At 43.1% G+C, this 27,043-nt stretch overlaps 1 protein-coding gene across 1 annotated transcript in view; it reads right to left on the reverse strand.

Annotated features, from left to right (window-relative positions):
• Positions 1-27,043, reverse strand: part of LOC144799521 (uncharacterized) — a 118,850-nt gene that overhangs the window by 55,080 nt on the left and 36,727 nt on the right. The window contains exons 3-4 of the mRNA XM_078670883.1: positions 13,150-13,288; positions 6,033-6,181 (exon numbers count right to left, since the gene is read on the reverse strand). Of these exons, the coding sequence (XP_078527009.1) occupies positions 6,033-6,181; positions 13,150-13,288 (288 nt within the window). The remainder of the gene's footprint in view (positions 1-6,032; positions 6,182-13,149; positions 13,289-27,043) is intronic.

Raw genomic sequence — 27,043 nt, forward strand, 5'->3', positions numbered from 1 at the left:
AGTGCCATGTGGCAGTATGTGTGCCACATGTGCACCCACGCACTATTCAGGGGTGCAACAGGGTGTCAATGTGACACCCTGCCATCGGTAAGATTCAGTAAATACCGAATCGGTATTTACCGATTCGGTAATTCCCATTCATTCACCGAATCGGTAAATACTGATTCGGTATTTACCGAATCTTACCGATTCGGTAAAAAATACCAAATGGATACCTACATCCCATTTACCGATTCTAAAATACCGAATCGGTAGAATTCGGTATTTTAGAAATCGGTAAATCTGGATTACCTACATCTGGCCCCATATGTGTTAACTTATACGCACTGATGTCAAACAGCAACTTTCCAAATGAATAGTCAATGCTTCATATTAAAAAAAAGCATTTGCTATGCAATAGGTCTCACATTCATTAAATGCTGAGCTATTGGCTTTGCAAATGTAAAAGAAATGAGGCGTCTGCCTGTCTTTGGTTTTTTTATTTATTGACTTTTGTAGCAATGGCGACACACCGGGCTTAAGCCTTTAGATGTTCAAAGCTAAAGCGTGGCATGCCACCATTGCTACAAACGTGAATAAATAGTGGGGGAAAAAGGTGGTGGCACAACTTCCCCCCCCCCCTTTTTTTTTTTTAAATTCCTGGGATCTTTTGTGTCACTGTTTTGCTGTTTTACAAGCTTACGGCTCAAATACACCGAATTTTGACTGATGTACTGGGGAAAGGGGAATGTAGGTGGAGATGGAAAACCAACAAGAATCGTCAAAGGAAGCACAAACCTGATGCTACAACACTAACAGGAAGGGACAGGAGTAAAAGAACAGGCTGACACTGCTGCAATGGAACAAAGTAAAAAGGACACGAGTAGAGGGGGAGAGGAGATGATGCGCCTTACATGACTGCCCTACTGAGTAAATGGGTGACAAATGAAGGTCTTGTGGGGGATGACAGAGGGAGCAAAGAAGGTTGAGCAAGTCCAAGATCTGACCTACCATTGGCACAGTTGGTTGATAAACACTGCCTTTCAGTGGTTTTCAGTCTGGGTGCTGGGCATGACGAATGCTACTTTATTGAACTGGCCAAGTCCTACTGAACTAGATGAACAGCTAGGTCACCGATGACCCACCCTACAAAAAGCAGCAAATAAAACAACTTTACATTTACATTAAGGAAGTCAAAAGACAACTGAATGATGAAACCTGTTACCGAAAAATTAACAAGGATCCAACATCTGATCTAAAAAATGAATTATTAAAATAATTGATGAAGGGACAGTACAAGGCTTCCTTGGCAAAAAAGAAACTGAGTACTTGAAAATAAAACATCCAAGAACACCTCTATTTTATGTGTTACCCAAAGTACACAAAAATGAGAAAACACCCCCAGGACGCCCAATAGTATCCGGGTGTGAATCCTTATTAGAACCCGTTTCTAAGTTTGTAGATTTCTTCTTGAAACCGCTAGTAGTGGAAGTTAAGTCCTATATACAAGACACGACGGACTTCATAAATAAATTGACAACAATTACATTTGACAATAATTCTGACCTGATGGTAACCATGGACATCACGTCTCTATACACCCAAATCCCACAAGATGAAGGCATTCATGTTCTAAAAATGTTTCTCAATGAAAGACAGAGACCACACAAAATACCAACAGAATTTATTCTAAAACTTGCCGCATTTGCGTTGAAGAAAAACTATTTCTATTTCAATGGGGAATTTTTCTTCCAGGTAGGGGGCGTGGCGATGGGATGCCCATTTGCTCCTGAACTAGCTATACTGTTCATGTCAAAGTATGAAGAAACGTTTGTTTATAACAACAATCCTTACATACAATGGATATCACACTGGTATCGATTTATCGACGATATCTTCTTCGTCTGGTCAGGACCAGAGGATGAGTTAATAAAGTTCCATGACTGGATTAACAACAGAGTACCATCAATAACTTTTAGCATGGAGCATTCAAAAAACAAAATGCCATTTCTGGATGTAGAAGTGTATCCCTCAGAAGGCGGATTAATAACTACACTCTATAAAAAACCAACAGACCACAATAAGGCTTTGCACTTCCGAAGTAACCATCCACGGAGTCTGAAAGAGAACCTTCCTTATGGACAATATTTAAGAATCAGACGGAACTGCCAATGCAAAGAAGAATATCTGAGACATGCAGAAATCTTAACAGCTAATTTACAACAACGAGGCTACCCCAAAAAACTACTGAAAAAATCACGAAAAAGAGCATGGTGGACGCCACGGGACACCCTCCTGGAAAGAAAAACCAAAAAAGAAACTGACAGGATGGTGTTTGTATCCACTTTCTGTCCCAACTCCAACGCCTTGAAAAAGGTGGTGAAACAAAACTGGCACTTGTTGCGCAATCTGGATCAAGCATTCAAAAATCAGCCCCTGTTCGCTTTTAAGAAAAATTGCAGCCTAGCCAACCAGTTAGTTAGAGCTGCATTACCGCAAGAACAAAATCCGAATTTACGGACTATGCTTAATCTGCCACCCATTCAGGGACACCATAGATGTGGAACCTGCTCCTGTTGTGATACCACGAAAGAAGGATCGGTCTTCACACACAACCGGATCAATTGGAAACACGAGCGGTCCTCGAATTGTAAATCACGGTACGTGATATATGGCATTCGATGCCCATGTGATTTAGTCTACATAGGCAAGACTAACCAAGAAATACGCTCAAGGATACAACAACACAAATCAAGAATCAGAAATAATGTTATAACGGCACCTTTAGTGAACCACTGGCGAGAGAAGCAGCATAAGGAGAATGACCTCATTTGGACAGTGATAGCGAAAGTGGAAAACGATGCCAGAGGTGGAGACCTAGATGCAAAATTGACCAAAATGGAGGCAATGTTAATTGTCAAATTTGACACGGCCATTTCGGGATTAAACGAACTGTCTGAAATATTTAAACTCTGAGTAATGATCCAATGTCCCCCCAAATTGTTGCTCACACATGCGGAGATCAGCTAAATAGTCACTAACAATCACACTTCATTGTGTATTACACACACAATCCACAACTACCATGACCACAATGCATGAGCCAGGAGAGCTCAATGATGGATGACAGTCTGTCGGAATGAATATTTTTAATATATTTTTATATTTCAAAAGTGACACCTAACACACCAGTGGCATGTCCTCACAATGCTAAGACCAACCGCCAATAACATCGCTTTCCCCGGTTATACTGAAGCCAGCAAACTAACATGCGCATTTATAGATAAACAAGCAATAGCCAACTACAGGCTCCATGATCCTTTGCGGACCCGGAAGCATCCACGTCGCGGACGCGGTTCCAAACTAACGAGGGAGAACAACATACCGGCCTCGTCGGTGACAGGTATGAATTTCCGATGCCAAATTATACTTTTGAACACCTGCGAGGGAACAGAGCACATCAGATAACCTCCGGTTGCTCTCACCCCCAGAAACTCGAGACGAAGGCACAGAACCCCCAGCTCCACGAGATACGACTCGTTCATTTGAGGTAAGCCCACACTGGACGTTTGAAAAACTGCCACAGGTCAAAGAATGAAAAGGAGAAAGTCACTGACTTTCCCGTTCTCATTTTTGTTTTGCAGCAATCTAAAAATCGGTCAAGGCCAACAAAATAATTCACTATAAACCGATGGTAGACATACATAGTAAGTAGCATATGAATGGATATTGTGTGGGTGCATTATAATCAAAATGGAGTATGGATGAGTGACAAAGGGTATTAAATATATTTTTCAGATTTCCATTGTTGACGGGCACAATTGAACCCACTCTGGTCTCTTGATGATAGAGAGGTAAGAGTAGGAGGCTGGCAGTGGAGGTGAGGGCAGCATCAAAAGCGAGAAAGGATTTTAAACCACCACAATTGTTTTTTTTGGGGGTTTTTTTTCCAACAGACTACGGTCCTGATGAGAACTCTATAATTATATGAGTTCGAAACGCGTAGACTGAAAGAGCCAGAAAAACTTCGAAGTCATACAAAAATAGACCCCATCTTTTTCTCTTTAGAAAATGTTTAAGGCTTTGTTGTGATAATTTGTTGTTCCAACTGAAAATAATTTGTATATTTTCTGATTGTTTGTTTGTTTTTTATAAATTGTTGTTTGTATTGTATGGAAGTGGTATGTATGATGTTTGAATGAAAATAAGTTGTTCTACATTGTTGTAAATAAGTTTGTTTTGTACAGAAGGTCATAAATGATAAACTTGGTATAATTAATTTTCCAAAAAAGTCAAAATTGAAAAATTGACACAAAAATAATTTAAATAAAATGTGACTTTTTCCACATAAAACATTGGTTCAAAGTCAGATGTTTTAGCCAAAAGTTAAGGCAAATAACTAGATAGCAGCACGTGCACTCTGTTTTGTTTATTAGCAAATAAAACAAGGCAGGTGAAAGGGTGCTGTGGCAGTGCCAACAGATCACAGGTGCCAATCACCACGAGCTGTTGTGGAGAGTAATTTCTGTGCACACTTAGCGGAGAGCCATAAAATCGATAGCTTAAGGTGAAACACTGCTCTGTACCAAGCCACAAATATTTGCGAAGAAAAAGGAAGATGGCGCAAGCAGAAGCAAGCAAACCACTTTGCACCCACACTCCTAACCTCAGACGACCTAAACAACATGGTGAAAAGCCATGGTTGAAGATTCTTCTGCTTTGACTGAAAGTCATTCACTTTTTTATTTGCCTTAAACGGTTGCTTTATTTACTTTTTCAGGTGGGTAAAGAGGAAAATGACGAGGTCATTGCTTTAAGTGGGGGTTGTGCAGGTGAAACAGCGGTATTCTGCTGTCTAAACGGCACACACTGCGGTTTTCCTGCGCATTGTAATACAATTAGCACTGCATGTTAGGCACTGTCCACTTGCATGGCTCGTTGGGGCGTAATCCGACTAGTGCTTAGACTTTGTCCTGGTCTGAAGGCATGCACAGAAGGAAGGGTGTGGTGATGTAATGAGATCTGAACAACCTTGAAGACCAAACAAGTCACTGGAGCTGGCTCTTGTCTGGTGATTACTAGATGTCTTTTGAGTAAAAATGTTTTAAGACTGTTGTCGTGAAAAGTAGCACAGCAATATATTTTGTGGAGCAATTTACATAGTTATGTGCAGTGCTTTAAATAGAAATATAAGTACGGGTACTTACTGATTAGAGTACTTGCTGTTCATGAGAAGTTGTGCAGCCCCCTTTTTTCTTTCTATTTACTATTGCAGCAATCGCAGTACCCCACGCTTCAGCTTTAGAAGTTTAAAGCTAAAGCGTGACATGCCGCCATTGCTATAAAAGTACATAAATGGAAAAGAAATGCAGCATCCTTTCCCCTTGTTTTTTTATTTATTGACTTTTGTAGCAATGGCGGCATGCCCGCTTTAGCTTTAGATGATTAAAGCTAAAGCTTGGCGTGTATCTATAGCCACAAAGGTTAATGCAGTGCTGTGCAGGGGGATGGGGCATGCTGCAGGAAGGATAGTAGCAATGACGGGCGGAAGAAAGTGCAAGCGAGAAGCAACAGATGGGCAACCAAAAAAAACAATTAGTGGTGTCCGTTGGGAGGGAACCAAGCACACAAGTGTGGGACATATGGACAGTATTGACCAACCAGAGTAAAGGAATTTAGAAAGGCAGGCAAACTAACCAACCAGATGCGCCGGATATGTTGAATGTCCATATCCTGAATACAGCATGTCTCGAAGAGACAGTGCTAGCGCTGCCTAGGCAAGACCTAAAAAAGGGTTTTTGATCAAAAAACAGCAGATGTTATTAACAACTACTTAAACATGGTGGAGATCTGTCTACATTACTTGGACCAAGTACACCCTTTCCTGTTCTAGCAACTTTCTTAATACTCAATAGTTACAGGCTTTCTGCACTTCTCTTTCAGTATGGCAATCTACGGAACTTTTATTGTATACCATTATACCATTTGCATACTGCTTTCAACCTTGGAGTAAATGAGAAGTGGGCAAGAAGCAGAGATGCACACATACTTACCCACTGCACACCATGATGGCATCAAACTGATGTGTCACCCTGCCTCCTCGATCTCCCAGGTATCGCGCAGTAACCTCCCATGCGGTTATGCCATCTGCGTCCCCTTCAGGTCTGGGTGCAGGTATCACATGCTCAACCAGCGTGCGGAACTAGAAGGTAAGATAACATTCAGGGATAGCTGGGCAAGATCTGAAACCCGTAAAGACAGCAACATTGGAAAAATTAGCAAAACGGAACAACAATTGGTTGAACGACCAACTGGAGGAAAAGAAGTAGCTAGATGGTACTGGCTTCTGTTGGAGGAAAGCGAAGGGGAGTTTAAACTCCCGGATGAGCTATGGGGGACAGAAATCGGGACTCCATGCGAGGAGAGGTGGGTAAACTCTTTTGAGATATTACGCAATATCGTAAAGCCTTCTTGGCTTGTACAAAATCACATTTTTTCTGTACATAGGGCATATTTAACACCACGGAAACTCTCTAAATATCAAACAGGCAAAAAATGTAATAAATGCAACTTAGCAGATGCATGTGATATACATATGTTCTTAGAATGTCCTAATATAACAAAATTTTGGGAAGACGTGAAAAACACTTTAAATTCCATACTAAACACTTCCTTGTCAATAACTCTCCCACTTGTCATCTTTGGGACAGAAGGCAATATCACAGGCAAGGAAAAGTCATTTCTTTTTTATGCAATTTTGTTGGCGAGAAGACAGATTTGTATACAATGGGTAGAAGACACCTCCTTTACACTGTTCATGGCTTACATCATTATACGAGATTTCCAAAAGAGACCTAAAGAGATCTGTAAATAAGAGAAAGTTGGCATTCTGGGATCTCTTGACCAACTGGAGATGATCCGGGTTTTTTTTTTTTTTTTCTTTCCCCGGGTCCGATGATTATGCCATCTTTACTCTTCTGGACCAAGGGCTAGGACAGTTCCGAACAAGGTCCGGCAGGTTGAAACATACCTAGATGGAGTCAAAAGAACGCACCCCTAACTGTTTTTTTCTCGACATATATCTCCCACCAATAGTACATATCACGTCAGCAATGTCGTGCAAGGTGGTTGGTATTTCTCGTCGGAGGGGAAGGCAGATGAGGACAAAAAAAAAAAAAAAAGATAACATTCAGGGACGGCTTTACGCATAAACCATTCACACGTGGGAGAGATTGTTGTGTTAGAGCATACTGAAGTCAAACAGAGAAATGTGAAAAAACTTTGTGATAGTCACTAAAAGTTCTCAGTCAACTAGTCATACCCTGCTCTGTACATGTGGGAGAGCTACCCTGATGGCATTACATAAACAGACAGGGAGCATTCACCCCAAGTCCTGGTTATAGAGCCCCAACTTTGTCACCCAGGACCTTCCTAATACATAGATGATGGAAGGTGAGGCAAGACCTTATTCATGATTGAAGGACAGAGGGAGATCCCAATGCCTAACTTCTGCTACTAGTCCAGGAGGCATCCTTCTTATTGCACGACTGGATCACACAAATGCAGTCTACTTACCATCCAATGTTCTTAAAACTGGATAGGTTATCCTATTAACAGAAAGTATCAGAGTGGCAAAATAGATAAAGAACTAGGTTAGCGAACATCGCAATTCAAAAATGCCTGTCATGGTAACCAAGATAAAGAGATCAAAGCTGAGAATGGTAGACAGTGAAGTTGAAAAAAGTATAAAAATGACATAAGTCCTTGAAGGCAAATCACAGCCATAGAAGTAACACTATTTATTATGGGAGTTGTATGGGGTGTGAGGGTTCTCTGGTTGGTTGATTAGAAATCTAGTAAGCCGGGGCTTATGACCAACTTAATGAAATCAAAGTGGTGAAAGGTAGTGGTAGGATACAATCCAGCACCATACATTCAAATAAGAAGCTTCCTGGAAGTCAGCCACTGGTGCAGTGCATGATATGCACACACCACACCCCATAAGTGTTGCTAAGTATTTGTAAAATAACAAATCTCACAGACCAGTATGGCTAGAAACCCACCTACATGTGAAGCAGCCATGTATTTTTATTAGAGTCTTGATATACTGGCACAACAGAGAAGACTGATCATCTCAGGGGCCGTACAAAGAGAAGAGCAAGTTTTGTGTTACTCATCTTTGTTGGTGGTTCTCACTAGTTTATTGTTCATCTCATCAGACTCATCTTTGCTTATCAAAACGTATACCATATTGTGTTTGCCATCGTCTGCCAATTTATAAACTATACCTATTTTTCTGTGTAAACCAGCAGAATGTATATTCAAGGGGAGAAGGGAGGGTCCATAAAATGACCTGCCAAATGGACAGTAATTAGGCAGATCGCAATTTGCGATTCCCTGTGAAAGACTGCAAATGCAAGGATGGTGGTCTGCAAGGCACTGTAAACCACCATTCTTGCATTTGCTTTTCCAATTGGGCACACAGGAGGACAAATTGGGCAGGAATGATCACGTTCCTAGAAGCTTTGATATCGCCTTTAAACTTAGAACCGCCTTATATCTTTCCCATTTGTAGATAATGGTACAGTTGCAGAGGACACCCTAGGAGATTTGGGTGACTGCTATGATGCAGGCAAGTCCTGGTACCAAACCTTGACCACAAGCGCCACCAGTAAGACAAACCTGCAGGACAGCAGGATTAACACCTTAAGATACGATGGGCCCAGAGGATATACCATCCTCGTGCGACAGAATGAATCTCAACAGAAGCAGCCCAGTATGCAGCTAGTCATCTGGAACAACTTCTGGATAAGGCAGTCAGAGGATGTCTTAGGGCTGAGTGCCTCCGCAAGCCACTTGAAGCCAATGTGGAGGCAATGGCCAATATAGACTACAGAAGGCCACATTCCCCACAGAGTTTGTCATGGACTCAAAGAAGGGCGCTGACAGGCCTCGGTACGTTTGCCAGGACAAGCTGCTGAATGTTTCAGGCCTTTGACCAAGATCCTCAATATGGCTGAAGAGGCAGACTCCTGTTGGGGTTGTCTCTTTATGGAACTTGAAGGGAGCATAGAATGTAGAAGATTGAGGGTCAGTGGGGTGTAAGACAGCGGTGGAAGGTAGAGAGAGGTGGGTTGTAATTCTGAGGGATGTGCTGGAGGCATTCCTCTTGTATTGAATGTAAGGAATTAAACTTATACCTGTGTACCTTGGTTAGGAGTTGCACTTTAATTTTATTGGCGACAAGTGGGTGCCGGATCATCGTTTGGAAAAGGACAGCTGCCTCTAGTGGAGCTGCGGATTGCAATCTACTCGCCCAGGCTCAGAGGTTATGAGGGGGATCAGCAATTTTGAAGGCAAAGAATAATGCTGTATGGCATTGTATCATACGCGGAGGCGGAGTCCATTCTGCACAGCATCGCAGAAAACCAGTGTGAAGCCGCATTGCACATGCCTTCTCTGCCACTTGCACAAGAGCGTTCTTCGCGAGTATGCGCTGTTGTATTTTGGTGGATTCGGCAGGCCCTCTGTAGGTCAGACAATGCAGTTAAGCGTTCCACACCACCAAAAGTGGCGGCCATCTTAATTTTTGAAAATTCATGTAAGCTTTGCCATGCAGGGTCATACAGCATGTGTGCCATATTGGATTGGGCAATTTTACGAGTTAACCAAGAAGAAATGTGGCAAAAGTTTGACTTTTGTTATGAAACTGCTGGCAGCTGTGGGAACTGTGCCAAAGGTTTACCTTGCATTTTAACTAACTTGGTTTCAATTTCATTCATTTTTATATATTTTAGTAACATTTTCTCACATGTGTTTCTCCATTATGAGTGGGGAGCCGAGACACTTGACCTCATTTGTAACTCTGGAGGGAGCGCTCCATTTCAAAAGAATGCCCTTCGGACTTGCATCTGCTTTGCTGGTGTTTCAAAGACTTTTGAAGGAGATTTTCAGACTGTGAGGGCATCCGATACTTCCAGGATGACATACCGATTTGTGGTCAGAATCGTCAACTGCATAATAGGCGTTTGGACAGGGTGTTGCATATTCTGCTGGACAAAGTAGTAACTTTGAGGGGAGGCAAGTGCAAATTTGAACAGTCTGGGGAAGACTACTTAGGACACCAGATATCCAAAGAGGGTATCAGTCCCAAGGTGAAGTTGCTTTAAGCAATAGAGGAAGCTTCCATTCCAGATAATAAAGATCAGCTGAGATCCTTCCTGGGGTTGGTTGAGTAAAATTCAAATGTATTCCCAATTTTTCTGACAAAACCAGTCCCCTCAGGAATGTATTAAAGAAGGGTGCCTCATTTTTGGGGAGTGAGGAGTGCCAATTTGCTTCTGACAAAGTATGTTCTGACATTGTATCAGCAGTTCTTTTGAAGTTATTTGATCCAATAGATAGTAGTATCATAGTTACCGATGCCAGCAACTGTGGGTTGGTTGCGATTCTCATGCACAGGAGAAGTAATGGTACAGAGGATGTTGTTGCTTTCACTTTCAGAGCACTCAGGGGTGCGGAGCATAGTTACTCAACCATAGAAAAGGAAGCCTTGGCACTCTGGTGGGGAACTCATCATTTTCGTACATATGTGTGCGGAGTTTCTTTTCTGTTAATGGATCACAAACCTCTGATTGGATTAAATTATTCAGCACAAAGAAGAGGTGACAAGGCTTGCCAAGAGGAAAAATCGTTTGCGGGAATTAATTACGTAGAGTATGTTCCAGGTAAGATGGTGGTGGTGAAGGATGATAGTTAAACTGTGTGTTTAGCAAATTTCACCAACAATGTTTTGAGCAGGGGGTTGGAGCAGAGTGAATGGAGGGAGAGCTTCACAAACATCGTGTTTACAGTGAAGTTATGAAGTGGGTCACACTTTATGACTTGGGGGGGCCCAACACAAAGAAACAAGATGAGAAATTCACTCCATATGGGCAAGTAGCCACAGATTTAACAAGTGAAGATGGACTGCTACATAGGGTGGGACACCTGGTGGCACCTACAAGTTTGAGATGAAGAATTTTGGAAGTGTCACATTGTAATAAGAGCAACAAAGCATAGAGTGCGAGAGGATTTTTGGTGGCCAGGGTTAGACAGAGCTGTGAAGTGTTTTGTGATAGACTGTAGTCCATGTGTCATAAGTGATATCTTGTCTGAAAGTGGAATTGGACATAGCTGGCCCCATAAAAAGTTTGGGAGAGAATTCCGAGTTCGCAATTGGGCTCATGGACTATATGTCAAAATGGCCAGATAATGGATTTGTGAGTAATGTCACCTCCTCTTCGGTCACTCAATTTCTAGACAAGGTATTTGTAGGGGAAGGATACCATGCTGAGATTGTAACAGACAACGACACACAGGTGGTGTCAGAAGAAATGGAATTATTAGGAGATTCCCATGGTATTAAACACATAAAAACTTCCCTTTACTATACTATGAGCAATGGTCTGGTAGAACACTTCAACAGCACACTGAAGGACCAGTTGCAGCTGGCAACTGTCAACAACTTAAATTGTAAGGATGTGGTGGATGACATGTTGTGAGCATATAGGACAACCCCCAATAGCTCAACAGGGATCTCATTCCTCCTGTTGCAGGGTAAAGTTCCTTGTTCCAAACTCAAGCATGAGAAGATGGTTCAGAATCATATTGATGATGCATGTTTGGTGGCGGTGGTGGAAGTGAGGGAAAAGGTACAGAAGTATGGAGGTGTTCGCATGAAACCAGACCTTTATGATGTGAAAGTGGTAACCTGGGTCAGGATCAAGACGCCAGGACATATTCTCAAGTATGATTCCAGATTTTCGGCACCCAGGCAGGTGGATAAGGTAACTACTAGTACTATCCACACCAGTGATGGCAAGGTATGGAACAAAGGATAATATTCCTATTGTTCCTCAAAGTAAAGCTGACCTTGTGCCAACTCATCCGAGGAAAACATCTAGGGATGACTGTTCAAGAAAGCCACATGTAACCCGACCTAGAAATTAAAGGCTTGAACTGATGTGGCACAAGGATTACATTGTTGGGGTGTCTATCAGGCAAATTGTGACATAATGCATTATTTCTTTTTGTTATTGAAGTGTTTAGTCTAATCTTATATTTTGGTATCTATGTTTTATTCTTTGTTGTATTGGAATTGGAACTCACTTTATTATGGGGGGAGGAGGTTTGTCTCTTTATGGAACACAGAGGGGAGCATAGAATGTAGCAGGTTGGTGGCCCTGGGGTTCAAGGACAGCGGTTGGAAAGTAGCGAGATTAGGGTTGTAATGCTGAACGATGAGCTGGTGGCGTTCCTATTGTATTGGACTTAGCACAGAAAGTTATGTAAATGGAGATGGACTGCGATTGGTTACTGTGAAACTATTACCCAGAGTTTTATGGGAAATGTAGTGTTTATTCACTCATGCTGGCTGCTGTTGGAGAATAAGGAAAAGGTGGAAGGTATAATCCTGGCCTCTGTATCCTTATTAGAATATAAATTGTTTCCAAGATACCTAAACATCGTTTTATTCTTTTGTAGTTAGTCTACTACTTTTTTGCTCATATAAAACTTTCCCTTTGCTGTCTTGATGGCAGAGCATGGAGACACACTGTAGACTAATTTCTAAACCCTGATCCTGACAACTCACATTATCCTGTCTTCTAACTATATTGAGTACTTAGTGTTGGAATAGGAGTCGCTTAAACAGAGTCCCTCAAACATGTCTTTTTTGTTCACTTATTGCTCCAACTCACGTCTTCTCTTGCTTATTTTGCCTTCTCCTTTCTTACAGATGTCAGAGCTCACTGACCAGCTTTGCTCCTATTCTACTCTGCTCGGAGCTGGTGATAAATGGTAACTGGCTGGTGACTCCACGCAATGGAAACTCTGCATGCAGATTTGGACACGATAAATGCAGGCCTGCATGTAATTCCCAATTTCTGGGGACAAAAATCAGAGCGGCCAGATTTAAATGAGGGTATCCTGACAGGAATCATTATTTCAAACCACACTGTTACACCAAGACTAAATCCAGCCCATTTGTAATTCAGACCTGATAGATTTGTCTAAAATTACACATACCACACACAGGTAGGAGAGAGGACTGACAACAGGTACTGATATCATAATGCCATCATAATGCCTACATCGAGCATTCTGTGATGCTATGCCCACCATACTCACTTGAATGTGTTCCTTGACCTTGAAGCGGTCCGCATAGCTCTCCAGGTAAGCCAAAACTTCAGAGTGGTGCAGGAAGGAGGGCAGGTTTGGGGGAAATGGGTGATCAGGGTAGGCCATGATTTCTTTGGGGAGGTTAGTCCTGTGGAGGAAAATTATTTTAATTAATACGTTTCACAGTTCATCGATAGCGGGAAATGAGCATCCATCTCACCATCTGCATAGAACTTGCAACAGCCCATGTGTCGTGGGTAAATAGATGATATAATGTACAGGTAGCCAGGATGGTTTATCCAAGATGTAAGTTTATTGGAAGATTAATACAAGTTCCATGTAGGTCTCAGGTAATATCATGAATATAAGTAAATAGTAATTATAAAGTCCCACCAGGAGCTAGATGTTAATTGCTCAGCCCACTCTTCTCAACTGTCATTCCACAGACATACAGGCACACACACATTCTGAACTCTCTGACATCACGCACTCTAACATTCTACATAGACTCTACATTCACTCTGGCTTGAGCAACTAGAAAGTGGTAGAAACCATGTACAACATATCCCCTTTTCTTCACAGGGAATAAACAGTAAATAAATATAATAACTTACAACTAAGCAAATATAACATAAAAGATAAACTTGTAAAGAAACTGGCAGATCAAAAGGAAAGAGAGAAAGAAATGAGTGAAAAGCAAATATAACATGATAGATAAACTTGTAAAGAAGCTGGCAGATCAAAAGGAAAGAGAGAAAGAAATAGGTGAAAAGCAAATGTAACATGATAGATAAACTTGTAAAGAAGCTGGCAGATCAAAAGGAAAGAGAGAAAGAAATAAGTGAAAAGAATAAAGGAAACAAAGAAATAAAGTAAAAGGATAAACCATAAAACATGGCACATATCCCTTTCTTTTGGAGAAATTAAACAATGTGAAATTGATTTTTTTTTAAAGTGCATTAACATATAGTAGATATCTCATTGCATTATACATATTATGGGAATGTACAACTTTTAATAAAATAACCTCAATGCTTAAACTTATTAATAATAACGCTAAGGCGTATTCATACCTGCACTTCTTTAACAATAACGCTAATGCGTTTTGAAACCTGCGCTTCCTCAATAACGCAAACGCGTTTTAATACCTGTGCTTTAATCTACGAAGTTAACACGTCTTAAAATCTGTACTTTAATTTATGAAACTAACACGTCTTTATACCTGTAATTTAATGTACGAAGCTAACACGTCTTAATATCTGTAATTACTAAACATTGAAGCTAACGTGTTTTGATACTTATACCGTGTTTTGATACCTGTATTTACTAAATTGACGAATGACATGTTTTAATACCTGTATTATCTAAATATTAAAGTTTGTGCTATAATACTTGCACCATATCCATATAATAATTCTAGAATATCATTGCGTCTTACTACTAGCACTTTAAAGTTAAATAGTATACACCTAAAGTTACACAAACTATAGTGCACTATTAATAAATTAATTTAAAATATGGCTAAAAGAATATAACTTACACTGCTGGATGTATAGTGAAAGTATGTCAGGCATCATGTAAATATGTAGGAATTGAACAGTTAAAGAGTGTGCGCACTACTCTCACTGAATAAATTAATAAGAGCAAGAAGACCAGCTTCTTCCTAATAATATCCTACGAATAAAAATGGTATATGTGTTCAAGAATAATAAATACCGTACTTGACTACTTTACGATAAGGTTAAAAGAAGCAGTGAATATTAGAACATACAGCTAGAAGGAAAATTGTGTTATATTATATAAAACCATGTTATTTGCTAAAAAGTTTTTGATCAGATTAGATTATTCATGCTCAAAAATTAATGTAGAATAATTAATACAGTTCAAACAATGTATATTACAACACCGGTGAGCGAACTCTCTCACCCGAGTTGACAACTGTCACTGCATTCAGTTAATTTCACGAATTTGTTAATGTCTGCGCAGGATAAATACTTTCACTAATGAAGAAGTGAGGATTTCAGGTATTGCCACATTTTCAAAACATACTTTAAATTTAAAAACGTGAATTGCAAATATCCTCTTTTCTCGACAGTCCCACAGATATCTGAGTGAAGTTCATTTTTAAAGATGGTGGCACGTCTCTTGGCGCAAGGCCAGGTGGCTCTCGGCACGTCATTGCTTTAAAACAAAGGATAATCACGTCACACGGAGTTGAAGGGAGAAAGTAGGCTGCACGCGTTCCTCGTTCCCTTCTCTTTTAAAAGTGACAGTTATGCATTGCGCAGTTAGCCTGTGATGTTTAAAATGGTAATGAAGGTTAATGTATTTGTGGCGCATTTTCAATCGCGCATTCCCCATGAGTATGACCTCGCTCAACTTTCAAATACAGCTAACTCCAGTCGTGCCTTTCTCATTGCGCAGTTCGAGTAATATTAAAGAAAAACATTCCCAAACATTGCCAAAGTAGTTGCATGACTCCATTCAGTTTATAAACACAAGCGCTGTGTTCTTCTTATCAGTTGCGTGTTATTGACTTTGAAATGTTCCAGGCACACGATGTGACAGCTTAAACTGCCCATAAATACATCTACGGCACTGCTCACTCGAAATTCATGCAAGCGAAAATGATTTCTGTTTACAAATTTAAATGTCAAACGAAAATCCGACAGCATAACAATTTCAAAATCACTTTTGACACGCAGGTCTTTAGCCAAGGTAATATTCCAATTAAACCTCTCCTTTCCTTAACAGCTGCAATATTTCTGCAATGACGATTTCTGCCATCTCTGCCATTATATTTATGTATAACACAACGATCACTTTCAACTCGGTCATAACATTTAAGTGAAGTGTGTGTTTGTATGATGAATTAATTGCGCTATCTGTCAGAATAAAATTTTCATTTAAATGAAAACCCTGGGTTGGTAGGCTGTCCGTTGGAAAGGGACACTGGTGGGACTTACCAGGGTTGTTCTCTTGTTCTCTTGTTTTCCGTTTCAGCAGAGATAATCTTCATATATTTAAATTACTCAGATTCTTCGTTTTCAGTTTCAAAAGATCAAGTTTCTTTACCTCCTTATGATTCTTGCACGCTGTAGATTCTTATTTTTCCTCAAAACGTCGCCAAAATGTCGTGGGTAAATAGATGATATAATGTACAGGTACCCAGGATGGTTTATCCAAGATGTAAGTTTATTGGAAGATTAATACAAGTTCCATGTAGGTCTCAGGTAATATCATGAATATAAGTAAATAGTAATTATAAAGTCCCACCAGGAGCTAGATGTTAATTGCTCAGCCCACTCTTCTCAACTGTCATTCCACAGACATACAGGCACACACACATTCTGAACTCTCTGACATCACGCACTCTAACATTCTACATAGACTCTACATTCACTCTGGCTTGGGCAACTAGAAAGTGGTAGAAACCATGTACAACACCATGTATAGACAATAGCCCAACAAGCCCATCCTGGATCACAGAATGACCAGACAGCACATGTCCCAGAACACTCCTCAAATGGCCCTGGTGAAACAGTAACTGCCACATAATGAAGTGACTTGCCCCAGAGTTGTCCAATCGTCAGTAATTCATTAATTACCACACTATACTCGAAGACATTTCTACAAGACCCAATGTTCAAATTTTTCAACTTTAGCCTTCCATTAACCCGTTAACTGCGAAGTAAAATCCGCCACCGTGCGGGCATTTCCATGCGCGTGGCGGGGCCGGGTCGGCCAATAGACATGCGCAGCACTACCGAGGTAGTGCCTAAGACGGCCGTTGGTCGACAGGCGCACTTAACGGGTTACGGTATGTCTTTTTACAGCACATCTGAAATCAAATAATATTAGTATATGGCAGCACTTAAATACTGTACGGAAGGAATGCTGCAGCAGCAGGGGAGCCAATGTCGTGCCAAGATGGCCACAGTACTTCTGGGCTCCGGAGCAGCTCTACTCTCCAGATGTATATAGACCAAGAGTGCAAGTAGAGGGACAAAGATTGCCCCTCCACCCAGAATGGAGTGAGTGGCACCCCAGGGTCTGAGTTCCATTTTCCTACCAAATCAAGCAATGGCCTTGTGTCTTCATGTCACCTCCCTGGACTGTGTACGGACAGTTGCGGCGGGGTCATAAGAGGTGGAAAACTGGATGGAGCAGAAAAGACCCAGGAGCAAACAAGTGCTCTGGGTGGAACTGGCACCTGTAAGCGCCCTCTTCTGGACTGGAGCCAGCTGCAATAAGAGAGATTGAGTGAGTTGGTGCCACAGGAGCTCCTCATATAGTGATGATCAGGTGCCATATTAGCCACTGAGGCCTGCCTCGGCTGTTTTTAAAATACCACCTAAAGATCAGAGAATGAAATAGGGAAAAATAAAAAAAAAAGCCTTCTTCGCCCAAGAATCGCCAACCCCTGAAGCGACTTAAAGGATTGATGAGGAATACCCAGTAAAGGAGAAATCCCTAAGACACACAATGAGGTGATTATAATAAAAATATTTAAAGAGATTCAAGGTGCGACGCAGCACGTAGACACGAAGATGCTCTCCATGGAAGGGCCTTGGATTCCCTTGCGAGTCCTATCTCCAAGACTCAAAAAAGAGTTGAAAGATCTTGTACTAGCGAGACAGTGCAATAGAGACCAAGCTGCAGGAAGGTGAGCAGCAATCCCAGAAGAGTCCACAATTTGAAAACTGCCTGTTTCCCACCATCTCTCTCTTCGAGTCAAAAGTTGCGACTACAAAATAAGGCGCAAGCAGCAAAGATCACAATTCCAGGGGTTCTAGCTATAGCAGGCCTGGAGAAATGGACACATCTATTACAGAGTTTCTTGAATACTCAAGTTCTGAATGGAGCAGGAGCAGACCCAGTAAAAGTAATCAGAGCAGCTCGCCTAGCCATCTGGGAGTTCTCTAGGAGGGGAGTTGGAAAATGCACACATTACAGGTAGACTGACTAAAGTGGAAGCAAAGAAAAGGGATAGGATGTTGGAGGGCTCCAAGATGCTTGTTTTTCCTAGAGCTGAGCCACTCAACCTTAGTAAAAAAGGCAGTATCTACAGACCTTGAAGAGGGAAGAATCATCGGGGATGGAGGCAACCTATGGTTTTCAGGGGGCATGCGAGTGGTTGCAGAAGAGAAGACCTATGTGTCACCAGCCACTGGGCTGGGAAGAAATACTTAGATTCTCAAGAGAAGCCGCTGGGCGAGGCACCATGAAGAGGTCTGGAGTGGTGTACACTGATCCAGGACCAGCAGTGAAGTGACACCCAAACTAAGAAAAATCCTCTCAGAGTAGGCCGCAAGATCTCTGATATTTTGCCATTTCTCTTTTTCTTACATTACATTACAGTGTTAAATCTGGTGTGACTACCTGAAAGTGAATGTTTGAATATTCGTCCACTGATACTTCCTTCCCTCCCCCTCCCATTTGTGCATGGTGTATTGAGGTATAGTTGCTTACTCTAAAGTCTTCACTGCTTAATAGATGTTAACGAGCATTGAAGCCAAAATGGCAAACTTGGTTATAATGTACAGAACTGTATGTAGTATTTTATCGGTGCTGGAATTTACAGTGGTTTTTAACCTGTTAAGACAACCTTTGAAATTCTGATAACAATGAGATTTAAAAGTCAGTACTCAACAGAACATCACATGCAGCAAATAGCTTATCAGAAGTATCACTTTGGTAATTATTCTTGTATTGAAAATGTGAGAAGCCGTTTTTGAGGAATTCTATAAAGCACCATTGGGTGTTGCAACAAGAAGCAATTCTGGGTGGTTGTTCTTGAAGAGGTTAACGCGGGAGCAGAATGTTAATAAGGTCAACAGTACCTGAGACAGTAGACATGGATACTATTTATTACTGGATGCCAATATTATGAGGTTTATTTACAATATTGCAGAGTTTCAAGTGCTGTTCCTTGGGCACTTTTCATCTTACAAATTCAAACAGCACCTTTAGGCTATTCAGTTCTCACTGTGTGCTTTGCTAAAAAAATATTTTCTCACCTTGGACATGTTTACCAAAACTATGTGTCAATGGCTTTTACAATTTAGCCTCTGGCTACCAAGGGAAGAGCACATGGGATGTTTTGTAAAGCTCCCATCTAAAGTTTGGATTGAGATGAAAATATAAGTAGTACAGAGTACTCATCGAGGAAAAAGAATGTCTGCATTAACTTGACAAGTGCAGTACAATTCACTTTTTATACACTACAATTAGTCGCCATTCAAGATGGCAGAACTCTTAACAAACAGGGGATAAACAATGCAGCAGACGTCATATGATAAAAACAGAGCAGCAGATAAAAGGCTAAGCGGGGGGGGGGGGGTAAACCATAGTGAACATAGAGAGAACCAAACCGCAAATAACAGGGGTAGCAATGAGGACAGATGGAGACCAGGAAGGCATCTACAAGACCTATGTGGTCATATTTAAAAAAAACATCTTCTGAGTTGTTTTCTTGCCCAATTAGCAAAATCTCAACAATTGTGTTACTCGGATGATCAGCACACTGAGATCTAAAGGAGTTAAATGTGTTTTTGAATTTCCCAAGCCTGGTAGCTTGTCAGATGTTCACTGGCAGAGACCTCCAGAGCACTTTGTCTAGGTCCTGTAGGTAGTAGTGACAGCCTACGTCAGAGTCTGTGCCCTGTATTATCAGGTGATGGGGAGAGTGGAGTGGTGGAAGGCAGTGATGGAAAGAATGTATGGCAAGTAGCCGTGTGCCTATCCCTCTTTGGGCGTGATGGAGCAGGAGGAGGTGGCGGACAGGGGTTCTTCCTCAAAGGTGAGGGGTATTTCTTTTGGATTGAGGCCGAGTCCTGGGGTTAGAAGCCTTGTGAGTATCTCTTCAGTCTCTTCTTCGGCTCCGACAGAGGCTTGTTGACAGCGTGGTGCCAAGGCGGCATCAGAGCCGAGTGAGGCTGCGACTTTGGTGCAGAATGAGGCTTTTTGCTGCCTGTGGAGATGTGGGCCTCAACAGTTTAGACCTCTTTAGGCATGGCTCTAAGCTTGATGCTCAATCCCCTTCCGAGTGGTTCTCTGCCTCGGCCACAGTCTGCTTGGGACTCAAGAAGGGCCTTGAGGCACAGCCGCTGCGTGTGGGGAAAACTTGGTGTGTCGTCCTGAAGCTGGTGCCTACTGTGGTGCTGGTTCAGGGAATTCGATCTCTTCCTCAGTGTCAGTGCTTTTGGAAAAGCAAACCTCAAGTTCCTCCAGTGCCCTCACCCAAAGGGATATTGGAATGGCTGACCTCTTCCTTCTGGATGCCAAGTATGTTTTCAGTGCGAAAGCGTCGAGTGTTGCTGATAACTCTCCATGCCACATCCTCTTGTGTGCCCACATCATGTGTCTGAGAGTCTTCTTGCAGCGGAACACAAGGCAGGCGTTACACGACTATTGTCTGTGCTCCGGGGAGAGGTAAAGTTTGCAGACCTCGTGGTGATCTGCCAAAGGGTATTTCATGCGGCACCCAACACAAAACTGGAATGCAATGCATTGCATAAATCAATCCTAGGTGCATTTGCAAGGAAAACCTTGATCAGCCTTGAAGGGGAAGCAGTGAGTCGAGGCTGCAGTACAATGGATTGTGTCCAACTTAAGAAATAGATCATGAAGAAGGAATGTTTCAAAGTTGTTTGTTTCATCACTGGGTGGGAAAAGAGCTGCAGAATCAAACACCAAGTAATCCAGTGCATATAACGCTTCCACTTCCAGCGGCATCCCGAACATCCAAGCCTGTTGGCAGAAGAACATGACCTGAGGTGAAGTAATTGTGTTAATACATTCTGGACCAAGGCAGGGTCACAGCACGTCTCGTGATTCAAATTTCTTTGGAAAAAAACAAGTTGCAAATGGCCCAACATTGGACAGCAGGAGCATGTAGAACATGTGTATCTACAGCCACGCGTGCTATGAGCATAAATATTCCCCAGTAATGGTTAGCACCACAAACCATAGCTTGCAAGCCTGCCATGGAAGCCTGCCATACAAACCATAACTCAGAGACCAAAAATAGTGTTCAAAGACCTAGCCTTTATTTCTTTATTTTTTTTATTAGAGTTGTATATAGCGCGATCTAGACCCGAGAGATCGGGTATCAAAGCGCTTTACTTGTGCACCCGTTTTGTTACAGAAGGACACATTCATTTTGGTTAGGCACAGGGAGATTAAGTGATTTGCCCAGAATCACAGGATGTTGAGAGTCACTGCCGAGACTTGAACCCAGTTCCCCAGCTCCGAGGTCGAACGATCTAGCCGTAAGGCTACATCCCCTCCCCATTATTGCCATATCCCCTTATCACAACGCTTGGTGACTGCTATGTAGGGCTGCTCATGTTACTACAAAAAAAGGAGAGAAGAGGAAGATTACGCAGACAGACACACAATCAAATCAGCTAGGCCCAGGATGGGTAGCTTCTTTCTGATAACTAGTATGCCTGCTGGGAAAGTGTGGAGGTAGCAAATTAAACTAGCGTGGATATGCTGAACTTTGAGGCTCTTATGTTCTTGCGTCCAAATGTTTTACAAAAAGCCTATTATAGAATAAGGATTTTTTGGTGTTCATTTTAATTATATTTTTGATTAACAGGATACTCCTCTTTACCGCTTTTTGGTTCAGTTGCATGTTGTTGGACCTAGCCCCTTTCTGCAGGGTTTTCCCCAAACTTTTTGCCTTCTTCCACCTATTTTTCTGACCTCTTTTGTTGGCTTTAGGACTCTGGGCACTTTACCACTGCTAATCAGTGCTAAAATGCATGTGCTCTCTCCTCTAAACATTGTATGATTTGTTTACACCGGTTTGGTATATTTGATTTACTTATAAGTCCCTTGCAAAGTCGTATCCCATATACACAGGCCTGTAAATGCAATGCTACTAGTGGGACTGCAGCACTGTTTGTGCCACACATACAAGTAACCTTTCAAATTTGTCTCTGGCATTCCACCCCAGAGCCTGTATGTGCAGGTTAATGCCACTTTGACTTGACATTTAAAACTACTTGCCAAGCCTTAAACTCCCCTTTTCCTACACATTGGTCACCACTAAGGTAGGCCCAAGGTAGCCCTGTGGACAGGCAGCTGTGTAAATAAAAAAGGGGCTATGTGACTTTATGTGTGACATGTCCTGGTAGCGACAAACAGCCTATTTTGTTTTTCACTGCTGTGAGGCCTACTCCTCTCATAGGCTAGCATTGGGAATTCCCTTAATTTTCAAGTAGTAATTCCTAATCAGAAAGGAGTGGCATTGCCATGTTTGGCATGTTTAGAATAGTGGTGATAAATCCTATTTACCGGTGTAGTTGGATTTTATATTACTATTTCAGAAATGCCACTTTTAGAAAGTGCTACGCAAACAAGTGATGGACGGAATGCTGAAAAAATCATACATTCACCCCCTGTCAAGAGATCTGGATTAGTTCCATCATTCTTTTGCTCACCATGCTACCCCAGTTTAAACCCAGCCATATGCAAATCAGTCTTGACCCTGCTCCTCATGGAAACAGCCCAGCCTGAACAGACATGCCAGGTCCTCCCTGGACCAGAAACAAGCATCCTGGAACCGGTTTTGGGGTATTACTCCTCATCAGCCAGGCAAGCTTGAATCCAGTGGCACAGTGAGCAAGGGACCCACGTCTGGGCATACCCATCCAACTTAGTGTGAAAAGTGCTACGCAAACAAATGATGGAAGAAATTATGAAAAAATCATTATCTTAGAGAGTGAGCATTTATTTGTGCTTATGACACATTGTGCTTTGCAACCTGGCTCCAATACATGTCTCAGAACAGTGACAGCTACAATTGGTGCATATTTTTCAGGCAGCAACAACACAGGTCGGGCTGGGTGCGACTGGGGATACATCTGCATACAGACAGTCTTTATGGGCTGGGAGAGGGAGAGGTGGTTTACACTTTACATTTGTATAGGTTGTGTCCTGCCCTCACACAAAGGACTGATTTGCCCCCTACTGATGTCTGGAGCAAGGACTGGGTGGAAAGGGATTGTTGCACACTTCTACGGGTTGCTTTGAAGTCACTCCTTCATCAAATACAATTTTGAGTATAAGTACAGGGGCTCTGACACCAAATCTTTAGACACTGCGTGGACTTGTAACCAAATGCTGCTGGCTCTATAAACTGCAGATTGCCAGAGGACAGCTGTGCTGCCAGGTGGAACCGCCATTTGGACTACTTGCTTGTTGGACTGGCCTGCTGCCTGATGGCTGCAAGGAGGACTGACACTTTGTACTCTACCTTATGTGCTGGCCTGCTGCCTGCCTACATGCTCTTGTGCCTAATGAGTGCTCTCCAAAGGCCTTGTTTGCGTGCCCCCTGTTCTCTTGAGGTCAGAGGATCATCTAAGACCTTGATGCTGCTTCTCACTGCCACTTCTGCTGGGGAGGGCCTGTTTACGAAGGATTAGCCTGTTGCCAGCACTCTCTTCGGCGCCAAGGTCACACTTCATGAATGCAGAACAGCGCTCTGACCATGTAAGCACCTTGGGTGCACAGAGAAGTGAGCCATGGGCCTACATTGTTTGCACCCTGACCTGGGGGAAAATGGGGGGGGGGGTCTTGTGTGGCCAACATGCTTCTTAACCCCTCACAGGAGTGCTGCCTTTCTAAGTAGTGACCCGGCGCTCCAGGGCCCATCCATGGCAGAGTTTAGGCAGATCACAGTGCACCCACCTGCCTCGCCGCTGGATACAACCGCACTACTCAAGCTGACCCAGAGCAGATTGGAGAAAGCCTGCCAAGGCCCTCGAAATGAGACTGTAGCTGTGAGGATCCCGTCCTCGTCAGAAGTCCCACCCAGAGTGGCCGCAATTCATAAGGCAAGGGGTACTGTATATCCTCCAGGATCCGTGCGGGGATTGCAGTTGCACTGCACGCTCGCAGACAGCTGGATCTTGTCAGTGCGGGCAGCAGATGTCTGGGAGAGGACGTCTGCACCAGCCACTCGAAGGATTTGGGTTCGGTTCCCCCCACTCCCAAGCTGTGGTGAATTATCGTATCTTACCAAGTAAGTGCTCAGGTGCTCCTGGGGCACACGGCTGGACCTTGGTCATAAAAGTGCTGATTTCAGCTGGAATCACTAGGATCTACCATAACCATGCTAATAGGAGCACAGATGTGTGGTACCCACCATTTTTATGGATATATGTGGGATTCATGTGTTTCTTCTAAACCAGTCTGCATTACCTGGAAAGTATTTATGGTATGATGGTGATATTTGCAGATTTATGCGTTCTTCCCTAACCTAACTGGCATTACTGCTACTGTTATGATGCATGTCCTTTTGATTCTTGCATTGTTCAGGATAACGAGTACTATCTCTGTATTTGAACAGCATGCACAGTATTTATGATTCATGTAATTTTGGTCTGGTTTTATGTAGAATCCTGTCCGGAGTCTCTTTTGTGATGTATTCATTGTGTTATTTTGTGAGCATATTGCGCAAATACTTTAAACATTGTCTCTGATGATAAGCCTGACTGCTCTGTGCCAAGCTACCAGAGGGTGAGCACAGGTTATCTTTGGTGTGTACCTTACTTGCCCAGACTAGAGTGGTGGGTTCTGCCTGGCTTAGGTGCATACCCTAGGCAACCAGAAACCCCATTTCTAACATATGTTGATTTCTGTTTGCTTTGTATTTGCACTAGTGTACAAAAACCCACATTATGGAATGGTGTTCACGTGAAATATACCACTGATATAGAATGGAATCAAAAAAGGTCGTTCAACTGTGTTTCTTTCTTTATATTGGAAGGTTCTCTCGTGTCCATAGGAGGGTTCCCCCTCCTCACCTTTGCTATGCACACAATAAATCAAACATCTCTGCAGCATGGATGGTATTAAGGCAGACTCCACATTCTGATTTTACTTTTTGATTTCTCCTCTGCCACACTTCCTTTTCTCACCTATTGACTTCCTTTTAATCATACCTTTCCACCTCCTTTCTAGAAGTTTCCATTTCTTCTATGATTTTGCTTTCTGCCTTTCCCACTCTCTTACTACTTTCGATTCATATACCTTTATGCAGAAATTGGAAAATCGGTTAGATACTTAAGAGATGGGAAAAAGGACAGGTTTGGTCTTCCAGGTACTCTGGCATTTCCCAGCTTGCATTTCTCTTTTATGGCTAGATGCAGGGGCATAGTTTAGTCAGTGAGATTCAGGGGTGTGTGTGTGTGTTTTTTTTTACATTTCCCATTTAAAACAAGCATTTGCAATGCAATAGGTCTCGCAGCATTAAAGTTTGAGTTATTGGCATTGTAAATGACAATGCTATGCATTAATTTTTTTTATTTGCAATTGTTATATAAACATTGTTTGTGAATGGTTAGCTGGTGAACTAGTATTACTGCTTATACTCTTGATGCCTGTGATGATGTGGCACACGTGTCCTCGTATCTTTGGACCAGTTTTGGTGCCTGCAGAAAGGTGTTTGCAGTTGTGGATGTGGGTTTGGGAGGGTATGTGTAATTGGGTTGGGTTGATGGGAAGTGCTGAAGGCCTATAGATGTGGTTGCGCCTCTGTGGAAGTGTTTATCTCTAAGGAACCATGAAGAGGTCTACTGGGATCAGGCATTGGGACATTAGTGGGGGCTGTATGGTTTGTCGTGGTCTTTGCGAATTGATTTGGGTCAGTGGGGTTGTGCTGTGTCAGGGGGATGCGATGTGGTGGTGCAGATGTGATGTTGCTGTCGGTATGTGGTGAATGGTTGCAGTCGTGAGGTGGTTATAAGAATGAGATGTGGCTGTAGAGAGGGGTGAGCTGTGGCTGTGGGGCTTTGCACGGATGTAGGGACTGTTGGCATCAGGTACTGGTGCCTGGTGATGTGTTAAGGTCGGTGGGGACGTGCTGGGTGTAGGCGTGTGTCGGTGCTCGTGATATTGGGTAGGAGGCTCTGTTAATGTATCACGGCTCTGGGACTGTGGTGTGCACCCGGCTCTGCGAGTTGTGTGGAGAGCTCTGTTGCAATCTGTTGCCCACTCTGGCGACGGGTATGCTTCTGTGTAAGTGTGCTATACGGGTGTCTGTGGCGGTGTGTTGAAGTGCGTGATGCGGCTGTGACGGGGATCTGTATGCTGCGGTTCTGTTGTAGTGTGAGCGAGTTCTGGAGACGTCCTTGCGCTTGGAGATGTTGCCGAACTTCAGCGAAGATGTGTGGGCTGTAGGCAGCAAGGACGTTATGACATACCTACCTACTCCACATGCTGCCCCCTCCTCTCAGAGTTTGCCGGCCTGTACATGCGGCTGCTCCCGCAGAATCGAGGTGCAGCAGGAAGGGAAGGGGTCCTGCTCCGGCGGGGAGGGAATGGGCAGCGGTGAAGTGAAGTCCTTGGAACAGACGAGCAGCGCGCACAATCCCGACTCGAGAGACAGCTGGCACCAGTCCTGCCTGGAAAAGAACTGGGCAGGTCCGGCGCCAAGGGTGCGCTGCAGGCGAGGACAACCCCTGCCCCGGGGCAGCAGCCGCAGGGCCCGGAGCACGGTGACAGCGGGCGGGGTGGGTCAGGAGTCAGGACTCTCACACCGGAGGGTCTGCAGGCAGGGGGCAGTGTTGTGGGGGCCCCGGGGCCGGTGCGTACTCGGGCAGCGCGGCGCGTGCGTCACCGCGGACGTCCTGCCCGCGAGCGCTGCCTGTGATGCACAAAAACCAAACGGTGTCCGGAAGTCAGGCAAAGTCGCCTGTGACGGGGGCGGGGCTTCAGCGGCAACCAAGTGATCGCGAACTACAAAAACAAGGAAACCCGACAGGTCAGCAAAAAAAACGAGCTTCCCAGGAGACAGCGCCTGGCCACAGCGCGCGTTCGCGTGCGGGTGGCACTTTCAAATCGCCATGCGCGCGGCCAGTGCTGTCCTCCTGGAAAGCTCCTGGAAAGC

This window comes from Lissotriton helveticus, chromosome 12 (assembly GCF_964261635.1).
Source record: "Lissotriton helveticus chromosome 12, aLisHel1.1, whole genome shotgun sequence".
NCBI classification, from domain to species: Eukaryota; Metazoa; Chordata; class Amphibia; order Caudata; family Salamandridae; genus Lissotriton; species Lissotriton helveticus.